This window comes from Dromiciops gliroides, chromosome X, assembly GCF_019393635.1.
Source record: "Dromiciops gliroides isolate mDroGli1 chromosome X, mDroGli1.pri, whole genome shotgun sequence".
Classification (NCBI taxonomy): Eukaryota; Metazoa; Chordata; class Mammalia; order Microbiotheria; family Microbiotheriidae; genus Dromiciops; species Dromiciops gliroides.
This window is the reverse complement of record NC_057867.1, coordinates 27072496-27096455: the sequence shown is the minus strand read 5'-3', so window position 1 is coordinate 27096455 and position 23960 is coordinate 27072496. Positions and strand designations below refer to the sequence as shown.

General features: G+C 45.3%; 1 protein-coding gene across 2 annotated transcripts in view; it reads right to left on the bottom strand.

Annotated features, from left to right (window-relative positions):
- Window positions 1-7167: 7167 nt before the first annotated feature.
- Window positions 7168-23960, bottom strand: part of EDA2R (ectodysplasin A2 receptor) — a 33163-nt gene continuing 16370 nt past the window's right edge. Inside the window, exons 2-8 of one of the 2 annotated variants that reach the window (XM_043974548.1) lie at window positions 22895-23030; window positions 20774-20952; window positions 18100-18185; window positions 17067-17231; window positions 8306-8431; window positions 7416-7846; window positions 7168-7315 (exon numbers count right to left, since the gene is read on the bottom strand). In XM_043974548.1, coding sequence (XP_043830483.1) covers window positions 7280-7315; window positions 7416-7846; window positions 8306-8431; window positions 17067-17231; window positions 18100-18185; window positions 20774-20952; window positions 22895-22981 — 1110 coding nt within the window. In that variant the 5' untranslated portion in view covers window positions 22982-23030 and the 3' untranslated portion in view covers window positions 7168-7279. The remainder of the gene's footprint in view (window positions 7316-7415; window positions 7847-8305; window positions 8432-17066; window positions 17232-18099; window positions 18186-20773; window positions 20953-22894; window positions 23031-23960) is intronic. The other variant, XM_043974547.1, reaches the window with a different exon arrangement.

Sequence of the window (23960 nt, the reverse complement as noted above, 5' to 3'; positions counted from 1 at the left end):
GCTTTGGCCCAATCTAGAAATGCCCTGAATACTGACTGGCCAACTCAACCCTCCCACAGTGACATCTACCAGTGTTAGAAGTATGGACCACTAAAAAGATTCTTTAAAAAACCCAGGGGCAGCTAGGTGGTGCAGTGGAGAAAGCACTGGCCTTGGATTCAGGAGGACCTGAGTTCAAATCTGACCTCAGACACTGGACACTTACTAGCTGTGTGACCCTGGGCAAGTCACTTAACCCTCGTTGCCCTGCCCCCCCCCCAAAAAAGATTCTTAAAAAAAGAAGTATGGACCACTGCAGAGCCCCCTTCCTCATTAGAGCCCTCAAGACTATACCTTTTCAAGTTGGAACAACCTGGTGAAAACTTCCATAAGGCTTAGCATGCCCAAAGGAGTCTGGTACCAAAAAAAAGGTTCCTAAGGACTTCTAAATTAGGGCTCCCAATAGGCAATCTTCTGTGTGGCCTCCAAGTTCTCCATCTGTTGGCTGGGGATGGCAGGGGGCGGGGGTGAGCTCTGCAGTCCCCCTCAGCTCAAGGTCCCACATGTGATCACTGACTGTGACTGCTCTGCCTCTGGGGGTCCCCACAATCCACCCTTGGGCAAGCCGGCCCCACTGTAACCATACTGTCCAGACAACCGCCCCACCAAAGTTATTCTGAGGCCTTTATTGGAATGCCACTGTGGGGGCTGGGGGGCTGGACCCAGGGCAATATTCCAGGCACGAGAATGACTCCAAGGCAAGAAGAACCCACTGAATCAGCCCAGAAATATTTAAGTGTTCCTGGACCATATAAAAGGATCATTAACAACCAGGCAAGAATCTCCCAGCACAACAATTTAAAGAGCAACTTAGATGCGGATCCATCCATCAGATGGAGAAGGACTCGGGCCTCATCAGGAGTAGCAAGGTGGACTGAATTCCACACAGCCCAGCAGCGGTGCTAAGCTAAGCCTTTCCTGGACTAGCTGCAGTGTCCATTATTATATAAGGTCCTTTCTCTCTCAGCTCTTAACTTTCCTGGGTGTCCCTCTTAAGGTTCGACCTTTGTCCTAAGTGAGCTGAAAGGAAAAGAATTTTCACGATCTTAGCTCAAAACTTGCCAGTCAATTTCCCCAGATCTCTTGCCCAACTCTCCCATCTCTCTTCTTCTACTTCTTCTTTTTTTTAATTCTTTTTTTTTTGTGGGGCAATGGGGGTTAAGTGACTTGCCCAGGGTCACACAGCTAGTAAGTGTCAAGTGTCTGAGGCCGGATTTGAACTCAGGTACTCCTGAATCCAGGGCCGGTGCTTTATCCACTGTGCTATCTAGCTGCCCCCTTCTACTTCTTGATATATATATATTTGTTTTGTTTTATTTTTGTGGGGCATTGAGGGTGAAGTGACTTGCCCAAGGTCACACAGCTAGTAAATGTCAAGTGTCTGAGGCCGGATTTGAACTCAGGTCATCCTGAATCCAGGGCTGGTGCTTTATTCACTGCAGTGCTACCTAGCTGCCCCCTATTCTACTTCTTAAACTGAAGCTGGCAGAATGAAGTGACCCACCCACAGGTCATTTAGAGCAAAGCTTCTTAAACCCATATGGGGTTATGTAACTTGAATGTAGGGGTCACAACAAATTTGGAAACAGTAAAAGGTTATGCATACCTATTTTATATCCCTATATACCTTGGGGTCACATAAACATTTCCCAGGCAGAAAGGAGTTGTGAAAAGGGAAAACATTTTAGAAGCCCTGCACTAGATGACTATAATCTTGCCAGAGGGACCCTAGAGGACATCTGGTCAGACTTCAACAGATGAGGGAACTGAGGCCCACTGAGTCAAAATGCTCTAGAGATCCATAGTGGGCAATGGAGACTAGATTTAGCCTAGAGTAAAGTTTTCCCCACCCTCATGTACCAGATGAACGCAAAGACCCAGAAATTCATCAAAACACTAAGAATACTTTGTTTCTTTATTTTGTTGACACTTAGGAGGTGATGTAGAGAGTATCATAAAACCAAATTCAACATATTTGTGCCAAACATGCAAGATGTCCAAAGATCTGCAGAAACCTCCATAAATATCTATTACAACAGAATATCATTTACATTCAATATAAAATTCCCAGGCTTGTCCAAGGAAGGGAGCCCAACCTGCTAATGTTACTGAGCCCCTAGAGGAGGTGAGAATAAGCAAGCCAAGATTGGACAGCTTTGGGGGGACAATCCCAGGTTGGGGAGGACTTGAAACATCCTGCAACTTCCCTTCTCACCCTGTGCACACAACCTCTGGTTTGAGGACAAGCCTTCAAATATCAAACTATCAAATAAATTCCCTGGAAATGCCACCAAAATAAATATGTAGCTGGCATCCCACACCCCAGTGGGGTTCCCTGCTTGTGCCCCCTGCTTCACAAAATAGCCTAAGTGGCTATTTATTAGAATTTTAGAATTTAGAGCCACAAAACACCCTAGAGGCCTTTTTATTTATTAAGGAAAGTGAGGCCCAGTTCACATGAGTTTCCAGCACAGCCATGATTTGAACCCAGATTTTTAAACTCCAAGTAATCCAGGGCTGGCAGGCAACATTGCCCCTAACAGAGTCCCTCACACCTAGAAATACATATTGTATATTCACACAAAAGGGAAGAGCAGAGGCCAGGGATCCTAGTGAATCTGGAGTCAGGACCCAGGGCCAGCTTCATAGGCCCCTGCTGCTCTACCAGTGTGACCGGGGCAGCCAATCACTTCATTGCTTTCTGTCTTGGGCCTCATCCATGTGGCCTCTGAGGGCCCCTGTCACTCATACTATCTATGAAACTAATGAAAACAATGACAAGAAAAATCATAAACAAAAAAGCAACAACAAAACTCCATCTTCTTTATACTCAAGGAGCCAAACTGCACACTCTCATATTGACTTTGGCTTAAGCCAACCGTGATATAGAAAGAGTGAGGAAAGCCTTTGCATCTGACCACTTTTGCCCCTTATTGTTGCTTCTTAAGCAAATCTCACCTGGGAGGGACCAAAGAAGAAAATGGTGGGGAGAAGGGTGCTTGGGTACCCATGGTAATGGGGAGGGGGGGTGGAGAGAGCCATGTAGGGTGGTAGGGAGAGAGATAAACAGAGAGAGAAGATAGTTTGGGCAAATGGAGGATAGCTTCTTCACCTCCCCTCCTTCATCTATTCTATATTCCTCCTGCACCCCTCTCCTCTTTTTTCTTTCCCTTTTTCTCTCCCCTTTTCCTCTTTTATTTTCTTCTCCTCTCCATTCCCCCTTCTTCTGCTTCCCTCTTTTCTTCCTTCTCTCTCTCTCTCACTCCCTCTCTTTTCTTCCTTCCCCTCTCCTCTCCTCTCCCCTCCCTCTCTCTCCTATCCCTTCCTAGCATCTCTCCTCACAGATGGAGCCCACTGTATGTAGTATTTTCACAACACCCTGACACCCTTCTAGCCACACCTTTGTTCAGATCCCACTTGGTGACAATTGTGGATGGCAACTAAATTTTAGACTTTTAAGCAGAATCACCAGCTTTGAAAGCCTTCTAGGGGTTGAAGTCTTTTGTGAGCCACTTAGGGATCCTTTCATAGGCTATTCACCAATTAAAAAAAAAAACCCTTCCAGGAAAAGCACACTCTTAATATATAACAAGAACAACAACAACAACAATAATAATAACAATTAATAATCTCATAATCACTCAGCTTATACACACTTCTAACTAAGCAAAGTCCCCACAACATCCCTGTGAGGTAGGGAAATAGTACCTACAAGCTTGTGTAATCCCCAACTTACTTACAGTGTCTATCTTCCAGCATTAGCCAGTGCTGGGCCTCTGACCCCTTGACCATTTTTTTGTTAGCACTGTGGTTATAGCCTCCATGAAGGCCTTGGGAATAATCATTCATGTCAACAGGATTCTGGTTGCTCATCATCATTTACCAGAAGATGAAAAAATAAGGGGGTGGGGCCTGGAAAGGAAAAAACAAACCAACAGAAGATGTACCCCATTATTATAGCAAAAGGGGATGAGGGGATACAGTACCTACAAAAAAGAGAAAGATTTAAAAAGACCTTGCTCCCAGTACCTGCAGTGGGTTTGGCTGTATACTGCCAAAATCCCCAGTGATTTTTCTTCAGGTATCCCTTTCCTTGTCGTATCCTGGTCCAGTGGATCTAGCCTATGGCTAGTTTTGTTTATCCCAAATCAGTGATTTCATGTGGTCTTGAAATCCTTGGTCCATGGCTACATTCTGCCTGGCAACCCTGTGGTGGTGATCCATTACCCCAAATGACACAGTGATTATTACAGTTGTCTATATTCTATATTAGCCAATGGCTCCATAGACCCTATAGTTTGGATTTAGGAATAACAAACTCTAAACAGACTCAGCAAAAGGAGGCACGTTCCCTAATGACCAGTTGGAAAGCCCTGAGTTACAGTATTTAGATAAAAACAGTAGGTCTCATGACCAACCCCCCTCCCCGCAACTCATGCTCCAGTTGGCCCCAAATGGGGATCAGTTGGCCAACTGCTTAGCACCAGTTTGATGGGGAATAAATTTGGCCCTAGCAAAGACTCCAAGGTGAGTAAGAGAGTCACATTTGCTTGGAAATTTGCTCCTCTTCCCCTTAAGAGTCCGAGAGCACCTCTTGACAATGACAACCAGTACAGTACATACCCTCCCCCTTTCGGAGAGCAGAGACTTGAGCACCTGAAGGGCTTTGGGAAGGGGGAAATTGGACCTCTTGGCCAGTTGGCTGCTCCTAGGCTCCGGAAGGCACCGCGGCTTGGCAACTTGCCCGGAGGAAGGAAGAGGGAGGAAGAGCAGGGGAAGAGGAAGAGGAAAAGAACAAGAGCAAAAGGAGAAGGAAGAAAAGGAGGAGGAAGAGCAAGAGGAGACAAAGGGTTCCTTTTGCCCTGTCATCAACTTAAAATGTGGCAGAACACAATCCTCTCTAAAAACACATTCACATATTATATGCTTTGAAGATGAAGATAAACAGCCACTCCCCCAAACCCACAAAGGGAAAAAAATGTTTTCCCCCAATGACGTTAATTACTATGCAAAAAAAAGACTAAATGAAGAAATGATATGGGAAACAATCAAATTTTGGATTCAGAGCTGGCAAGAAGGCCCCACCTGTCCTCCAAATCCCCAATTTTATGAAGAGAGAAACTGAGGCACAGCAAGTGAAAGAACCACAGCCTATCACTTCCAAAGCTAGTGCCCTCTTCCCCCCCACTCTGCCCACCTCCTATAGGAGGCCAAAACAAGTAAAAAAAAGTTGATCAAAAAACCCCTCTAGAACTGTCCTCAAATATTCCTGAGGGCCCACTGGGATTGTTGGAATTTCTCCAGAGCTTCTCCCTCTGGGCCCCTTTGTGACCTTGCCCCCATTGCCCATAGTGAGCTAAGCGCACAGAATATGCTGGGGCTGGTAAGTCCCTGGCCATGTTCCAGGCTAGATGCTGGTGGTAGTGCAATCTAGCCTGTTGCTGTCCCTAAATTTACACCCAAGCTCCACCCCAACCCCACTGTCATTCTCCCCTCAAAGGTTCTTGAAATTCTGGAAAAACAAGAACCTCAAAACCCTTTTCAGGCTTCTCAATTATAAAAACAAAAACAAAAACCAGGAAATGTCTCCAACCCTATACAGAGGAGGGAAGTCAGGTATACTTTTCTATCCCCTACAACTTGGGGAAAATGACAATCTTGGGCTCCCTACTAATGTTAACTATAAAAACAAAACCAGGAAATGTCTTTAACTCTATGGGCCAGGCCAGTCAGCTATACTTTATCTATGCTCCCCCACCCTCAATTCAAAGAAGCCTCACACACTTCACACCACCCCCCCAAAGATGAGAGAAGGAGGTGAGCCCAGGGGCAGAGAGAGAATGGAATATTGTAGTATCCAGAGCAAAGTTTTAAAATGCAGTCTTGACAGCCCCCTGCCTGGGCAGGCTCCCCCTCTGTCCCCTCCCCCAACACACACATGTCAGAGATCCCTAAAAGCGGAGAGGGAGGGCTTGAGTAATTCAAAGCAGAAGGAAGAAAGGAGCCCCCTGTGGTGTTCCCAGCCTCTGTTAAGAGGGTACCTGCTGGGGATCAGGGCCTGTTCAGATGGTAACAGGATTGTGCAGTCTCCCTGGGGCTGAAGCACAGCTGGGAGAGAGGAGGGGGAGGGGGCAAACTCCTGCCCTTCCCCCAACATCCCTGGGGGGGGGGGGGGCAGGAGGCAGATCTGACCTAACTAATATTGCTTGGTTTATTAAGCTTCTGAGCAGGTTCCTATCTAAATTAAGTCCCTGCATCATTTCCAGATATCAGAAGAGTCACAGGGCTTTGTAAAAGAAGGTGCTCAATAATTGTTAGACTTGTCAGAGCTGACAAAGCATGGCAGGGGAAAGGGGACAAAATAGTGCAAGCCAATGCTCTAGAATCTTCTTGTAACTGACAGACAGGTGAGGCAGGAGAGGTCTTCTGAATTCATGAAAGCACCATAAATATGATCCCTGAGCCCCACAAGGGATCCCCCTGACCTGAACCACTCCCCCTTCCAATGCCTCTTCTGAGATCTTCCTTGCTGCCATTTCTTGACAACCAAACGTAAAACACTTTTCTTCGGCCCAAGTTGTGGTTGGGGGATCCCAGAAGTAGGCTGGGAATAACACCAGGCAAGCACAGGTCTCCACCAGCCGGCCAGAAAGAGTCAAGAAGGTGAAGCCCACGGGCTGGGTACTTCCTGAGTTGGCGGGGATGGGCAGTGGAGACCAACTGGCCTTGAACTCTCAAGGCCGAGTATGGTGTTTTGTTTGGTTTGGTTTTTTTCCCAGGGCCCACCACTGTTTTGGCAGTCAGAAACTACCGAGGGTTTTTCAAGTGAATGTTCAAATCCATATAAATTCAGATTCTTTGCCAACCTCTAAAAAACTGGAGGCTGGGGGAGGGAAGGGATTGGTTGTGATCAGGGTTGGACTTGCTAGTGAAAATCTCAATCCCTCCTTTTACCATACCCTTCCCTTAACTTCTCAGTTCCTTTGGGGAGCTTAGTAAAAAAAAAAAGAAAGAAAGAAAAGAAATGTCCAAAAGCAAATCTTGTGGCGGCACCCACTTCCCTTTGCCCAGACACAAGAAAGACCATTCAGATAGTTAAATCAGTTGTTTTTGGAAAATGGAGGGAGACTAGCCTGGGGAGCTGAGTTTGCACCCTCCCCAGGCTTGCAGAGCAGATACGGAAAAAGTCATCAATACTGGAGCCAATTGATTGAAGTCCAGTAATAGGTGGCTTGACAGTTTACCAGGACATGTGGCCGCCATTGGCCGAAGAGATCTAGGGAGGAAGCAGAGAAGACTGTTTAGACCCTTGGACTCTCCCACCATCTGTGTCCCAGAATGCCCACCATTTTGTAATGTTAGCCTTATGTTGTTACCTTAAAGGAAGAATCCGGTGCAGGAGACTTTCCCTCTAAGTGGTATAAGGAAGGGGTGAACCCCGCTCTATCTCCGGTGCCCCCTGGCATGGCCCAGATGACAGCTTCCCTGTGCCCTTCTGCACTGGTGTAAGGGCTGCAGCTGGAAAACTTGTGAAGGTCCAGCTCCGTGCATTCGACGGGGGCGTGGGCCCAACACGATTGTGTTTCTGAAGCGCAGGAAGGAAGTGTCGGGGGGTGCCCCGTTGGGTCGGGTTGGGCTTCAGAAGGCGGGCAGGTGTGGATGAGTGCCTGGGCGTCAGTGGGATTGCCGGCCAGCTGCTGCCCGGGGTGGGAAGGCTCAAGGCTGGGGTGTAGGTGACGAAGCCGTTCGCTTCCTTCGGTTCTGGGTGCTGGACCGTCGGCCACAAACTGCACCGAATCCTCAGAGGCTGGAAGGAAGGAAGCCACTGGCTATTGAAATCAAAGGCCTGCTTGCCCAGATGAGGCAAGAGCACCCGATTCCCACTAAGGCATTATAATTATCTCACAACCAAACATCCTGATGGGGTGGCTATTACCAGTATAGAACCTGACTTGTCTCCTCTCAACAGTACAAAAGCAAGGATTTGAACCTTGGTCTTTTGCCATCAACAGTATATTTTTTTCCCTTCTTTTTAACTTTGACAAAGTCTTTTGCTGGGCACGCCCTAGCTGGGAAGCAACTGGCCTAACAACTAGAACTCAAGGAAGGAGTTCTGAGTCCCATCAGCCTCCAAGGGAAGACTGAGGCCTACCCACCTAAGAAGATGCCAGAGCCTGAGCCTGAGCCTGACTTTTTGCTTTGTTAGGGAGCTGCCCTACTGTGTAAGGAACTCCAAGGAATGAACACAGGAGTAAGGGACACTCACCTCCATTTTGCTCGACAACAGGCCCCAGATTTTTCATGCCCAGCTCTCTGCTGGGCCACGGACCTGCGTAATTAGATGGTTGAGATAGTTCTCTCTGCCCCCGAAAGTCTGGAGACCCAATGAAGCCTGCAGGGGAAAGAAAGAAGGCGATGAATGAGAAGGCTATGGCAGGCAAAGGAAGAGGGCCTTACTCTCCTCCTCTACCTCCCCAACTAGAATCTGTATTCCCTAGCTCCCCACCTGCTGATGGTCACGATATCAGCTCTCCAAGCCATGCCTCTGTCTAAGTATATTAAAACAAAAAGGCAATGGGGGAGTTCCCTCTGTGCAGAACAAGGGGCAAAAGATCCCTCAGCTTTGTTACTCCCAAGCTTGGGTCACTTGATGCCAGCCTCTAGGGGCAGGTTGTTAGTTAGACTCTGAGCCCAGTCCTAGACAGTGAGCCACACTGGGCCCAGTCCTGCTTCCTGGGCCCAGTCCTGCCTCCTGGGCCCAGCCTACCTCCTGGGCCCAGTCCTACCCTCTGAAGCCAGTGCTGCTTTCAGCCAGAATTTAAAGGCGCAGGATTGTGCTGATTGGCTAAGCTCTGAGCCAACATTGTGACCTCATCCTCTGCTTTTCAGTGGGTGGGACCTTACCTCATCCATTATGGCCAAAGCATTACCTGGGATAATGAACAATGAATGGGGTCAGCAACTGCATCATCAACATCTGGTTCATGCTTACCTTGGGTTTTGTCCCCATATTGGAGACAAGCCAATGTATTGGAAAGGACTAGTTATTATAAGCTTGAAATCGGGAGACCCGAGTGGGTCCCTAGGCCCTCGAGGCCTCTCATTGGACCTCAGTTTCCTCATCTGTAAAATGAAGTTGGCCAAGATTTTGATCCTGAACCTCTGAGACCCATATATTCTAGGCATTTGATGACAAATTCAAAAATAGCTACTTCTACTTTATGTAGCAGGGCATCTAATATTCCATTGTTTTTCTTTTTATAGACATTTTTTTCCTAATGGTTTGAGCCACTGATCAATACAATGACATATGAGCCCATTATCACTCACTATACCTAGAATGTAAGTTCTTTGAGAGCAGGGACCATAATACTTTGTCTGTAATCAAGAAGACCTGAATTCAGATACAGCTTTAGACACTTACTAACTGTGTGACCCTCAGCAAGTTACTTAAGCTTTGTTTGTCTCAGTTTCCTCATCTATAAAATCCCCAGGGCTGTTTTGAGAATCAAATGAGATAATACTTAGAAAGCTCAGAAGAGCTACTTAATAAATGCTTATTCCTTTCACCCCTCCCTCAGCTCTATCTCCCCGGTGTTTTTAATTGTTTTACACATTGTCTCTCCTATTAGAAATGTAAACTCTTAGAGGACCGGGGCTAAGTTTGGGGGTTTGGTATCCCCAGGGCCTAGCACAGTTTAGATATTTCATAAAATGCCTATTGGTTGGCTTATGTGGTTTCCTCAAAGAGGAATGTAGACTTCTAGAAGGCAGGGATGTACCTCCCAGTGCCCAGTAAAGGGCCTGGTACACAGTGGGTATTTAACAACAGCTAATATTTATATAGCCCTTTCTGTAGGCCTTCTTAAAATTTTTCCACTTGTGACGCCTTTTCGCCAGAGAAATTTTTACATGACCTTGGTTTTGTAATAAGTATTTGTTGGTTGATTGATTGAGCATCTCTGGATTTTGGATAGATTTACATAACCTTTTGCTGGAGTGCAGCTAGGTGGCGCTGTAGTGGATAAAGCACTGAGTTCAAATCCAGCCTCGAACACTTGACACTTACTAGCTATGTGAACCTGGGCAAGTCACTTAACCCTCATTGCCCCGCAAAAAAAAAAGAAAAAGAAAGAAAAGGAAAGAAAAGGAAAGAAAAAGAAAAAAAACAAGCAAGCAAGTAAGCTAGGGCTTACTATGTGCCAGACACTATGCTAAGCATTTTACAAACATTATATTATTTAATATTATTCGATTTAATCCTTACGACAATCCAGGTAAGTAGGTAGTAGTATTATCCCCACTTTGCATATGAGGAAACTAAGGCCAACAGGTGAAGTGAATTGCTCAGGATCACATACCTAGTAAGTGTCTGAGGCTGGATTTGAATTCAATTCTTCTCTAGTCTGGGCCCAGGGCTCAAACCACTGTACCACCTAGCTAAGCCTGCTTGCTATTGGACATTTTTATTTTCAGAAACTGTCTTTCAGGGGTGGCACCTAGTAGCAGTGACTGACTAATAGCAGCGACCAAAGCCATATTTGACCCGAAGATTTTATTCTCTCGGATCATGTCCCTCTTTGGTCTTTTTCGTTCAAGACTGAATATGTCTGAATTTAATGGCCTTGTTCCCTATGGAAGTTCCGCCAACCTTTGGATCATTTAAATTGCTCTTCCCTGATTGTTAGCCTCATTTGATGGTTGAGGCTTTGAGAAGTTAGGGTAGCCTACTCATAGCAATAGAGGGTGTCTAAGCACCACTGTACCAGCTGTACAAGCTCCCTGTCTCACGAAGTTGGGCTAGAATTGAGCAACCAAAAAGTATTTATTAAGCACCTACTAGATGCTAGACATTGTAATAGGAGATGGGAGATACCATAAACAATGGATTTGGAATTCTAGATTGAGAGGGAACCCCCAGAGGCCACATAGTCCAACTCCTTCATTTTACAGATGAGGAAACTGAGGCTCAGGAATGGGAAGGGACTTGCCCAAAGTCACACAGCTAGTAAATGGCAGAGTTAGGATTTCAACTAAGGGCCTCTAAATGCTGAGTCCAAATTCTCTCTATTGCACCACACTACCTCTTTAAACCACTCTCAGAGCTGTAAAGGACCTCAGAGACTATCTAGCCTTACTCATACCAACTGAGAAAACTCTATACCATCTCTGACCATTGGTCAAACAGCCTTTACCTGAACACTTCTAGTGGGGCATCTTCATCATCTTCTAAGTTAGGCCCTCCCACTTTTGAATCAATTAACTATTAGAAAGTTTAAAGGGTACCTGGGTTTGAGTCACAGTTATGCTACTTCTTACCTATGTGACCTTTAACAAGTTACTTCCACCACATAGGACCTTTGGGGCCTCACCTATAAAATGAGGGGATTGGATGTGATGATCAATCCCAAGGTGCCATCCAGCTCCAAAGGACCCTTGTCCTTGGTGACTAAACTCCGGAGCCTTAGACTCTAGGTCCTGCTCCCAACTAAGTCTCGCCTTGGTTTAGTACCTTGCCTCCAAGAATATTCCACTATTAAAATGAAAGTTCTTTGAGGGTCTGAACCATCTCATTTCTCTTTGCATTTTCTCAGCATTGGGTAGAATGGGTTAGAGTTGGTTCTGAGGAAATGTTGAATGAAATGAGCCTTATATCTGAAGCTCACTCTTTGAGGCTTGATTCAACACCCTTGGAACACAGCCTTGCGTTCCATTCTTCTTGGGTTCAGCTGATTGACAATGAGAATATGGGCAAGGGAGAAGTCATTTAATTTCTTTTGGCCCAATTTTTATCATCTATGAACTGGGGACAGTAACATTGCCTGCATGACAAAGGGGCTGTGATTTGGAAAAGCACGTTGCCAAGTGTAAGGTGAGCTGGTAGTAGTGGGTGTCCAGGAGGTGCAGTCAGCAGACCTGGCAAGTATTTAATTCATGTTTTGGTGAATTTATTGTGCTGAACTACATCCCAGATCTGATACTGACTAAGCTACCAATCTTTTTTCTGATGTGCATTTCAACCATCTTTGTTTCACTCTTCATATTCCTTGACCTCAAAACTTTGGGACAATGTCGACCACCTGGGGCTGAGAGGTGCTGTGTTCTCTTGGGTCTGTCTGTCTATCTGTCTGTCTGTCCCTTCATTGAAGATCCAATACTGATTAGGTTACCAGTGTTTGTCTGATGCAAATTTCAACCATCTTTGTTTTACTCTTCATCTTCCTTGACCTCAACAACTTTAGAACAATGGTGACCACCTCGGTCTCAGAGATGCTATGCTCTCTTATGTCTCGATCTTCACCCCCCCCCCCCGCCCCCGCCCCTCTCTCTCTCTCCCATGTCCGAGATCTGATACTGACTAGGTTACCAATGTTTGTCTGATACACATTTCAAACAACTTTGTTTCATTCTCCATCTTCCATGACCTCAACAACTTTGGGACAATGGCAAACACCTCAGCCTCAACAATGCTATGCTCTCTTGGCTCTCTTTCTCTCTCTTTGCATCCTAGATCTGATCCCAACTAGGATACCGATATTTGTCTGATGAAAATTTCAACCATCTTTGTTTTACTCTTCATCTTCCTTGACATCAACATCTTTAGAACAATGGCGACCACCTCGGCCTCAGAGATGCTATGCTGTCTTGGATCTCACTCGTTCTCTCTCTCTCTCTCTCTCTCACTCTCCATCTCAGATCTGACTAGGTTACCAATGTTTGTCTGATGCAAATTTCAACCACTTTTGTTTTACTCATCATCAACCTTTACCTCAACAACTTTGGGACAGTGGGGACCATCTCAGCCTCAACAATGCTATGCTCTCTTGCTCGCTCCCCCCACCTCTGCATCTCAGATCTGATACTGACTAGGTTGCCAATGCTTGTCTGTTGCAAATTTTAACCTTCTTTGTTTCACTCTTCATCTTCCTTGACCTCAGCAACTTTGGAACAATGGTGACCACCTGGGGCTGAGAGGTGCTATGCTCTTTTGGCTCTGTCTGTCTGTCTATCTTTCTGTCTCTGCATCCCAGATCTGAAACTGACTAGGTTACCAATGTTTGTCTGATGCACATTTCAACCATCTTTGTTTCACTCTTCATCTTCCTTGACCTCAGCAACTTTGGGACAATGCGACCACCTCAACCTCAAAGATGCTATGCTTTCTTGGTGTGGTCTGTCTGTATGCCTGTCTGTCTCTCTGCATCCCAGATCTCATACTGACTAGATTACCAATGTTTGTGTGATGCAAATTTCAACCATCTTTGTTTCACTCTTCATCTTCCTTGACCTCAACAACTTTAGGACAATGGCGTCCACCTCAGCCTGAAAGATGCTATGCTCTCTTGGGTCGGTCTTTCTCTCTGTCTGTCTATCTCTCTCTTTCTTTGTGCATCCCAGATCTCATACTGACTAGGTTGTCAATGTTTGTCTGATGCACATTTTTTTTTTTGCCGGGCAATGGGGGTTAAGTGACTTGCCCAGGGTCACATAGTTAGTAAGTGTTAAGTCTCTGAGGCCGGATTTGAACTCAGGTACTCCTGACTCCAGGGCAGGTGCTCTATCCACTGCGCCACCTAGCTGCCCCTGTCTGATGCCACCTCGGCCTCAGAGATGCTATGCTCTCTTGGGTCTCTCTCTCTCTCTCTCTCTCTCTCTCTCTCTCTCTCTCTCTCTCTCTCTCTCTCTCTCTCTCTCACTCTCGCTCTCTCTGTATCCCAGATCTGATACTGATTAGGGTAACAATGTTTGTCTGATGAAAATTTCAACCATCTTTGTTTCTCTCTTCATCTTCCTTGACCTCAACAACTTTGGGACAGTGGAAAGCACCTCGGCCTCAAGAGATGCTATGCTCTCTTGGGTCTCGGTCTTGGTCTCAGTCTCTCTCTCTCTCTCTCTCTCTCTCTCTCTCTCTCTCCCCCCGCCCTATTTTTCTCTAAGGCTGTTAGGTGGTGCCAAGGATTGAGTGCATGATTTGGAGTCAGAAAGAGCCAAGTTCAAGTCCTGCCTCTGAAACTACCTATCTGGCTGAACCTAGGCAAAGTCTCTGTTTGCCTCAGTTTCTAGTTTTATGTAAAGTGGGGATAATATAACATCTACCTCCCAGGGTTGTGAGTATCAAATGAAATATTATTTGTAAAGAGGTTTGCAAATCTCTCTTCTATGCTGGTTCCCCATCCTTTTTTAGACTTCACTCCCCCCACCCAAGTTTCTGTTGATGATTCCTCTCTTCCTCATCCTCTCTCTCTCTCTCTCTCTCTCTCTCTCTCTCTCTCTCTCTCTCTCTCCAGTTTCTTCCCTGGGAATCTTAGTCACTTCCACCACTTCAACTACTACCTCCAAGCAGATGATTCCCAAAACTCTAGCCCCTTCCTAGAGTCTGTTCTGAGCCCCAGACCTGTATCTCTCCAAACATCTCCACTTGGTTTTCTAGCTAACACTTCCACTCAACAAGACCCAACAAAAGTTCATTAGCTTTCCCCCTAAAACTACCTTGTGCAAGGAAATGCTAGTAAAATGTTTAACATCTGGTTCCATGAAAATGCAAGAATCTTCATCATTATTATTTTTTCCATCACTTTCTTATGTCTAAACGGTCAACAAAACAATCATTCAATCCTGATTTGGAGCATTCGCTGATTTCTGAGATGTAAATACTCACCCAGAAAATTTAACAATTGTCTCTGCAAGAGCTGGCTCCACCACACCCTGATCCTTATTCCTTTTGACTGTCCTCTCCCTAGTCTCTACTCTCCCTTTTCTATTTTAAAATTATCTCCACTGAGATGTATTGAAAAACACATCCTTAAACATCTTTAGAATCGTGTCAGGAAGGACACAATGTAGTTAGGTACGGCTGCAGGGTAGGGCCCCAAGCTCCAGGACTTCTATTTAAAGATGGGGTTCAGCACAGTCTTTCTCCCCATTTCCTACCAGCTACACAGCTTTGGAACTTCTCTAGAAATATCCAAGATACCCCCAGCAGGCTACCTTCCCTACCCCTTCTGTTTCCTCTTGTGTCTCCACTTCCCCCATTAGCTTTTAAGATCCTTGAGCGAAGGTTTTGTCTTTGCTTTTATTTATATCCACAGAGCACTTAGCATAGAGCCTGGCACACTGAAGGTGTTACTAAATGTTTATTGACTGACTGACTGATCTGTGACCAGGTTTATCTTAAGTACTGTTCCCTAGAATAGTATATCAGTTCCTAAATTAGTAGTAGAGTCTAATTGTGATGACTCCACTATTATCAATAAGAATAGCTTGCTTTACAAATGTGGGTAAATCTATTCTATGTCACATCCACAAAGGTTAATGGGGTAATCTGCTTGAGGTAAGTCTCACACCAACTCTCTTCTACTTCTTTCCACTGTTTTATGAGGCTATGCTATTTCAACAATTTTTTAAATATGAGTTTATTCTAAATCCTTGATTATAGTGTTTCTTCTCTTGGCAAGATGAGACAACACTTGGCCAAAGTGGTTTCTGGGCTCCTTTGGCCTCCTTGTTATGGCACCGCTTTACATCTGCTACACTTCTGTAGCAAATGGTGATGGCCAATGTCAGTTTCTTTTTCTTTATCTGTTGCTCATGTTTCAGGGTCAACAGCTTACTTGAATACCTCAGTATGGAGCTGCTATAATTGTACACAGTGTCTTCTCATGTTCATCCTTTCTTCTAATTTGGTTTGGGTTTTGACCTTTACTTTAACCAGTGAATGATGTGATTGCACAGACACCTGATACTAAAAATGACTCCCACATGAGTAACCAGCTGTTTTCTGTTTGTCAATTTCATTTTTCATGATGCTGTTTGGGGCTAACTACATCGAAAACCTTTTCATGCTCTTTTGAAAATATTCATGATCGACAGGGCTTAGACCACCGAGGCCACTCTACAAGCCTTTAGTCTCTTTTATGTCTTAATCCTAAATATATTTTCTACCACTCTCCTCAGTGCCCAACTTCACATTAAAGTCACAGTTATTTACCTTGGTTTGTCAAGTTTTTTTTCCAAGAAACTCTCCAAATTATCCAATTTTGGTACATAAGCTATGATTTTCTTCATGTTGGCCTGTTCAAGTCCACTCATCATAAACATTACAAAATGAGATGATCAAGTAGCCCATGAAATGATACTTCTTGTTATTGCCTATAGGCACATTATGTGTCTACCATGAGCAAACTTTTATTCCCCATTTTGAGGAGATTTCATGAGTTCCTTCATTTAGCTAAAAATTACACTTTACCTTTTCCAGTTTGATTTTCAGTAGCAATGCCAACACCAATATGATTCCGTTTCTTTGTTAAAGAATGATCTTTACATAGAGTATCATAGATACTATTGGGAGGGATTGCAGTGGTCAGCTAGTTAACCCCCTCATTTTACAGAGGAGGAAATTGAGGTACAGGGGAAGGGAAATGATTTGCCCAAGGACACACAGTTAGGAAGCAGCAAAGTCAGGATTTGATACTGGGTCCTCTGTTCTTTCCACCATTCCTACCTCTGTGGGTCTGTATTGTCTCCAAGTCCCAGAGAATACCTCAGTTGACTGGACCTCACTCAGGCCACTCAAGAGGTAGCAGGTAGAGTGGTGAACTGAATGGCAGGACATGGAGGCAGGAAGACCTGAGTTCTATTCCTGCCTCAGACATTTTCTAGTTGTGTGCAAACATGGGCAAAGTCACTTAATCTTAGTTTCCTCATCTATAAAATGGAAATAGGGGCACCTAGGCGGCATAGTGGATAAAGCACTGGCCCTGGATTCAGGAGGATCTGAGTTCAAATCTGGCCTCAGACACTTGATACTTACTAGTTGTGTGACCCTGGGCAAGTCACTTAACTCTCATTGCCCCACCCCACCCCCCAAAAACAAACAAACAAACCCCAAACAAATGGAAATAATAATAGCCCTTACCTCTTAGGGTTGTTGTAAGGATGGATGAAATAAGAGAATATAGGGAAAACATTTTGTAAGCCTTAAAACACAATATAAGTCTTACATCAGCATCATCAGCATTATGCCTTACCATGCCGGAATTGGCGCTTGATGAACCGCTTACAGTAGACGATGGCAAAGGCTATGAGAGCCAGGGCGAAAACAATTAGCACACTGCTCGTTAGTACCATGAGCGTGGCTTCCTGAGGGGGTGCTGTGGGTACCTCAAGCTTCACGGAGCTCAGTCTGAAGGCACCTGTGGTACAAGATGGGAAGTAGTGTCAGAATGGGGCAAGGGCACAACTCCATGTCAGAGCCCCCCCCCCTTTGTGGCTCTCCCAAGTCCAGGTGCCAAAGGCCTCTCCTCATTCTAGTCATTGTAGTCAATAATAGGTTGCTACATTGAGATTCCCTCCCCACTGGGGTAGAGGAAGAAGGTAGTGTGGTGCAATGGAAAGAGCACTGGATGTGCGAGGTGACAGGCCATGGGTTCTGGGCCTGGCTCTGCCTCTATTTACTCACTGTTTGATCACAGAGCCTAGTATACATGGACAAGTCATCGTCCTTCTTAAACTACCCACAAAATGAGTTTCTTAGACTTGAAGATCTCCAAAGTTCCTTCTAAGCCTCATGTTATATCATCAGAGGGTTCTAGATCTGGAACTCAAAGTATCCTCACAGGTCCTTTTCGAACAGAGGATGGGTGACACCTTAGTGGCTGTGTGAAAGCAGGGATTCCTTTTGGGTAGAGGTTGGACTAGACAGCTGCTGAGGTCTCTTACTGTTCTGTTATTTTCTGACCTGGTCGAAAGCCCTTCTTTTACTTAACACCTTGAGGAAACCAAGGCCCAAATGACTCAGCAGAGGTCTCCCAGAGTTAGGCTTGGAAGCCACTTCATTGGATTCCAGGGCCAAGCTCGTTCCACTATACTACATTGGTCTAAAGCCCTCTCTTTGTGGCTCTGATGTACTATTGTTTGAGGTGCCTCTGGCTTTTCCCACTTGATGTTTCTACATTCTCCTGTATTTCCATCCCAGAAGCCCTTATTGTGCTTTCTGGGGCACCACCTTCCTGGCCTGCTAACTCTGCCCATCTCCAGGGGAGAATCAGAAAAGATACATACATTGAACCTCCGACACAGGGGTCTGCTTGGTGCATGAGATGCACTCCTGGTCCTGAAGGCCACCGATGCGGGTCTTACAGTAGAACCTATAGGTGAGGAAACAGGAAAAGAAGAACCTCGAGTAGGTAGGAAGCTTCCCAAAGATGTACAGAAGTTCCATCCCCAGGCCTGTCCTTGAAGCCTAGAGTCAGAGAACTTGGCTTCAAATCTGGCCTCTTCCACGTACCAGCCACGTGGCCTTGGGCAAGTCACTTCCCCTCCCTCAGCCTCATTTTCCTCCCCCATAAAGTAAGAAGAATTGGACTAACTGGCCTCTGATGTCAATTCCAATTCTTTTTTTTCCCCTTTTTTTCAGTCATGCAAAACATCTTCACCTTAGTCAGGTTGTGAAAGAAAACAGACAAAATAGCTTTAGAAAGAGGAACTAACACATAAAATTATACTTCAATATGGATTCAGATACCATCAATTCTTTCTCTATTGATGGTTTGCATTTTTTATACATCCTTCTGATAACATCCTGCTCATCATTTTTTTCTCAGGTCAATTCCAATGATTCCATAGGAGACCTTGGTCTCTAGCTAGCTGGCCTCTGAGGTCGCTTCTAGTTCCAGGTGTAAGATTTTCTTATCCTTTCCCATTTTGTAGGATCTGGCCTCACCTTCAAGTACCCATGGTCATATCTTGATGCGGTCAGAGAAGAAAAGCAGCCCCTACTTGAGCAAAAGCTGGACTGATAAGTAAAGAATAATTTCCATTACCTAAGTGCGTACCAATGTCCATTCAGTAGAGGCAACCGATGGCCATTCAGTAGAGGCCAGGCCAGTACCTTCTGATATGGAGTGGTCATGTCAGAAAGAATACTATATGAGAAGCCAGAAGACATGGGTTGGAGACCAGATTCTGCTACTTCCTTGATTTGACCTTGGGAATCACCTCCATAGGCTGAGATTCAATCTCCTTATCCATAAAATGAGGACAATAATACTGTTAAAGCTCCAAGTACTCTCTGCACAGTACTTTGTCCCTCTGAAGTGCCCATAACTTGTTAGACTATGCAGCCCAGTTATCTGCGTCTGTGTCAGACCCCTCACCTTCATCATGGGAACAAAGAGCATGTGTCATCTAAACTCTTTCTTGCTTACTTCCTAACACAGTAGTGACTTAATAAATGGGTTTTTTGAATGAAGGAAGGATGGAATGTGTGTTTTTATTCCTGAATTGAGGAATGTCTGGGATGCAAATTTCACAAAACATAGAATGTGAACAAAAGACTCAATCAGTCCATGAGCCTTTATTTTGACCCTGGAGGGCAGCTCAGCAGTATGCTCTCTCTCCCCTAAGCTGGACTGCTGTGGAGGAGACATGTTCACATGGAAGTATATATAGAGACTAGGGCTTCTTCAACTTTGTCCACTCACAACCCCTTTCCACCAGAGCAATTTTTACGTGACCCCGGGTATAGAGGTATATAAAACAGGTGTGCAGATCATTTACTGCCACATTTCTCACAACCCCCATATTCAGTTACGTGACCCCATATGGGGGCATGACCCACAGTTTAAGAAGCTAGGGTATAGAGCATCGGTTGGACTTGAGCCCAGGTCTTGTTGATTTTATGGCTGGCTCTCTCTCCTCTAAGCCCAGCTCGCTTGGAGGGGCCATGTCCACATAAGGGTATATCTAGAACATTGTTGTTGTTGTTGTTGTTTGTCCTTCATTCTCCAAGAGGACCATGACATTGGGAGGTGATGCCCTGCCCTGCACTGAATTGGATTTAAGTGAAGGAGGGCTGTGCAAAGTCACCAACCTCACACTCTCCTCCAGAGCCATCTGGGTCCAGTGGAAAAAGATGAGACACAGAGAGAGAGAGAGAGAGAGAGAGAGAGAGAGAGAGAGAGAAATCTCTCTCTCTATATATATATATATAGATATGTATAGATATAGATAGATATAGAGCTCTCTATATGTGTGTATATATATGTATATATATATCAGGATGTGGTACAAGATGGTGCCCCTATGTATGTGTATACATGTATATGTATATGTACATGCACACGCGTGTCTAGAATACATATATGTATATATGTATGTGTGTGTGTGTATATATATATATATATATATATATATCAGGATGTGTGTGTGTTTGTGTGTTTATCAGGACTAGAGATGGCCCCAGAAGTTTAAGGCAATTGAGGTTAAGTGACTTGCCCAGGGTCACACAGCTAGGAAGTTTCTGAGGTGAGATTTGAACTTAGGTCCTCTTGACTCCAGGGACAGTGCTCTACCCAGAACAGTGTCAACAGTGGAAGGGACCCCAGGAATCATATAGCACAAGCCCCTAATTTTAAATAAAAGGAAATTGACACTCAGAGAGGCCAAGAGATTTGCCCAAGGCCACACAACCACAAAACACCCAAGCCAGTCTCCGAACCCAAAGTCATGAGTCTGTAAAAGGAACTTCAGAAGCCATTTGCCCAAAGCTGAGAATGGTGCAGGTGAGATGGCTGAGATCTGCAGCAGTCTAGTGATTTGCCAATGGCACCATTAACGGCCCCTGTCCATCATCTCAGGAAGTTGTTAAGTTGTTGGTCAAGCAGGGAAATGGGAGTGACTAATTTCCTTCTTGTTACCAAGAAGCTGTGGTCTCCATGCACAGGAATAAACTCACCTGGGGAGACAGTCTCCGCAGACCCCGTTGGAAGTGGCAGTGCAGTTTACTTTCTGAACCCGGTTGATGACAGCACAAGTTAGGCAGGCCTGACAGTTATGGTGACCCCAGCCACTCTTATATCTTCGGGGAGGACAAGGAATGCAGAATGCATCTCCTCCTTCCCCATAGCCACATTCCTGGCAGGAAATGGACACAGGACATAGATTGCAGGCATCATTTCTCGCTGGGGAGCTGGAAGCTCATCTAACTCAACCCCTTCATAAAGATTTCAAAATGGGCACACATTTGGGAATGAGCAAAGCTTTCCACTCAAAAGTGACTCTTTCCCTTATTGTGTACCATTGAGATGAAATGGACCAACCACGTAACCAGCTTTCTCTGGTACATGAGATGTGGTATGGCAGCTGGGGAGGCAGAAGTGGAGAATGCGGCGGTAGTGGGAGAGGGGCTAGTATGCGGTGGCAGCAGTGGGAGAGGGTATAGTCAAAGGTGGAGAAGATGAGGCTGGGCAAGAGTAGACATGTAGAAGATCTGGAGACTGTAGTGGAGCTTTGACATGATAGTAGAATGTGGCAGACCAAAAAGATGGGGCCATCTTAGGCTTTGTTCAGAAAGGGTCAGCTTCCCACCTTAGGGAGATGGCAGGTCAGTGCCTCTAGATGCTGCCAGGCTCAGAACACATCTGGATTACTGTGGCCAGTAATAAGCATTCCTTCTTAAGAAGGACATTGACAAGTTGGAGCAGATCATGAGGGTGTCCAGTATGAAAATCAAGCCAGAAGCAGGCATGGTTGGAGGAAATGGGCTTGGGTGGGGAGGGAGTTTTAGCTGAGAGATAGATGACTTGATGGGGGATCACTGTCATAGATTTACGACGGAAAGGGACCTCAGGGGCCCTATGGCCCAGCTACCCCATTTTACAGTTGAAGAAATTAAGGCAGAGAGAGGTTCCTAAGTGCGTGAGGTGGCATTTGAACCCAGCTCTCCTCGACACCAAGTCCAGATCTCTACTTTCATACACAGGGTGGCCCAAAGTCACGAAGGGGTCTGATGTTTTTAATAACTCTTTGAAAAAAGGATTTTTTCCTTTCTTTTTCATCACTTAATGAGATTTGATTTTGTGCACGTACTATAAATCATTTCCCTATATATACTGTATATGATGCTATGGCATTATAAATCAAAAACAAACAAAATAAGGGAGTTATTAAATATTCATAGAAATGGGCAGATGACACCAAGAACAATGGAGAGACAGTGCAAAGAACCACGGTTTCACTCAATATAAATTAGAAAAACATTTCTAATAATCCCATCTGTCCCAAAGTAGAAAGGAGTGTTTTGGGAGGCTCCCCATCACTGTGCGTCTTGCAGTCTCCTGAAGCCTTCATCCCTGGAGGTCTTTAGGATCATGTGTCAAGGATCAGATCCTGGCTCTGCCAGTTACCAACTCTGTGACCTTGGGCAAGGCATTCACCTCGCTGAGCCTCAGTTTCCTCCTTTATAAGTTAGGAGTTGGACTTGATAATCTCCTAAAGTTCCTTCCAGCCTTAAATCCTAGGATCCTATTTTCATGGAGGGGATTCCTGCTAGGATAGGTGTGGGACTAGGTACCTTCCAAGATCTCTTGGAATACTCTAGTTTGGCACTGCTGCTCACTAGGCTTTCTGACCTTGGGCAAAAAACTTCTGCTCCAAAATATTCAACTTGGTCTAGAGTCTCTAAGGCTCTTTACAATTCCAAAAGTTGTCTCAAGGGAAGGCTCGTGGCATAGCGGCTAACCAGAGACAATTCTCAGTGCTAGGACAGAGTGGGCCCTCTCCAATATTTGGGTATTTGTCTCCCAGACCCAGAGAGTAACTTTCCTAGGGGCAGGAAAGAAACAATTCAGAAGTTGCCTGTCTAGTCAGCCACTATCCCATAGCCCCACAGACAGACATATTTCAGAAACCTCCTTCCCAAAGAGGCATTGTCCTTAGGACCACGGAGATATGTTCAGCCTTCTGGGTTGGGGTTGCCTAAATGTGGACACTGGTCGGTTCTGTACCCACTTTGACTCCTTTCTCTCACCACCAACTATTTTCAGGGCAGGGAAAAAAATGATCTAGTAGGTCTTACCTTGGAGAGCTCCTGGCCAGGGCCGCACTGTTGGCAAGTGACACAATGTCCCCACTGGTCCCGGTATTGATTCTCTTGGCACTCCATGTTGCTGGTCTAGGAGTGGGGAAGCTGGGAGTGGACACCAAGGGAAGGTCTGAGATAGGAGCAAGGAGAGATGTGGCTTTTCACAGTGCAGAAGGAATACCACTGGCCTTAGGTTTGAGGTCCAGGCTCGGTGCTATTTAACTAGCGGTGGGGCGGCTTCCTTCTCTGTCAAATGCCACCCAGAATTAGGGACTATGCTCTTGGCAACAAGTGAGGTGCAGAAATAGCCTGGTGTACTGCCAAGAGAGCTGGGGGGGGGTAATGTCACGGTAGGGAGTGGGGCCATCTCAGACTCAGCCCTAGATCACAGGGGAGGGGGGCAAATGTCTGAACCCACTCCCATCCCCATTTCCCTCATCTGCACAAGTACCTGCTCCAATCTACTGCCCTTCTCAGGAGTCAGTGAGAGGAGCCCATCGAGGAGACTCAAGGTGATTACAGGGCTCAGGAAACAGAGAACAAGATTCTTTGGTCAACCTGAGCCCACACCAAGGGGAATAAACTAGTTTCTTTTTTAAGGGAGTTTGTATGTGTTTGGGAGTGGGGACACCAGCACACCATGACGGCAAGAACACTGGATTTGACACTGGATGACTTGGTGAAGAATCTCCATACCATCACTACTGTCTCATGTCTGTAAGAAAACCACTTACATTTCCTCAGCCTCAGTCTTCTTCCCTGTAAAATGGCCATGCTTATACTTTTATTCCCTGCCTCCTAAAGATATTTCTAGGAAAACAGGTTTTTTTTAAAACCACAAATTGTTCTAGAAATACTAATGGTTCTTAATTGTGTCCCCCAATACAATGTGGTGAAAAAAAATGCTGGACTTGAAATCAGCTATGTGAGTGACCATGGGCAATTTCTTTCCCTCCTTTGAATCTTGGTTTGCTCATGGGTAAAATGGAACTAATCAGGAGAACACTTTCTATCTCACAAGACTGGCGTGAGAAGAGCCCTTGGCAAACTCCAAATGACC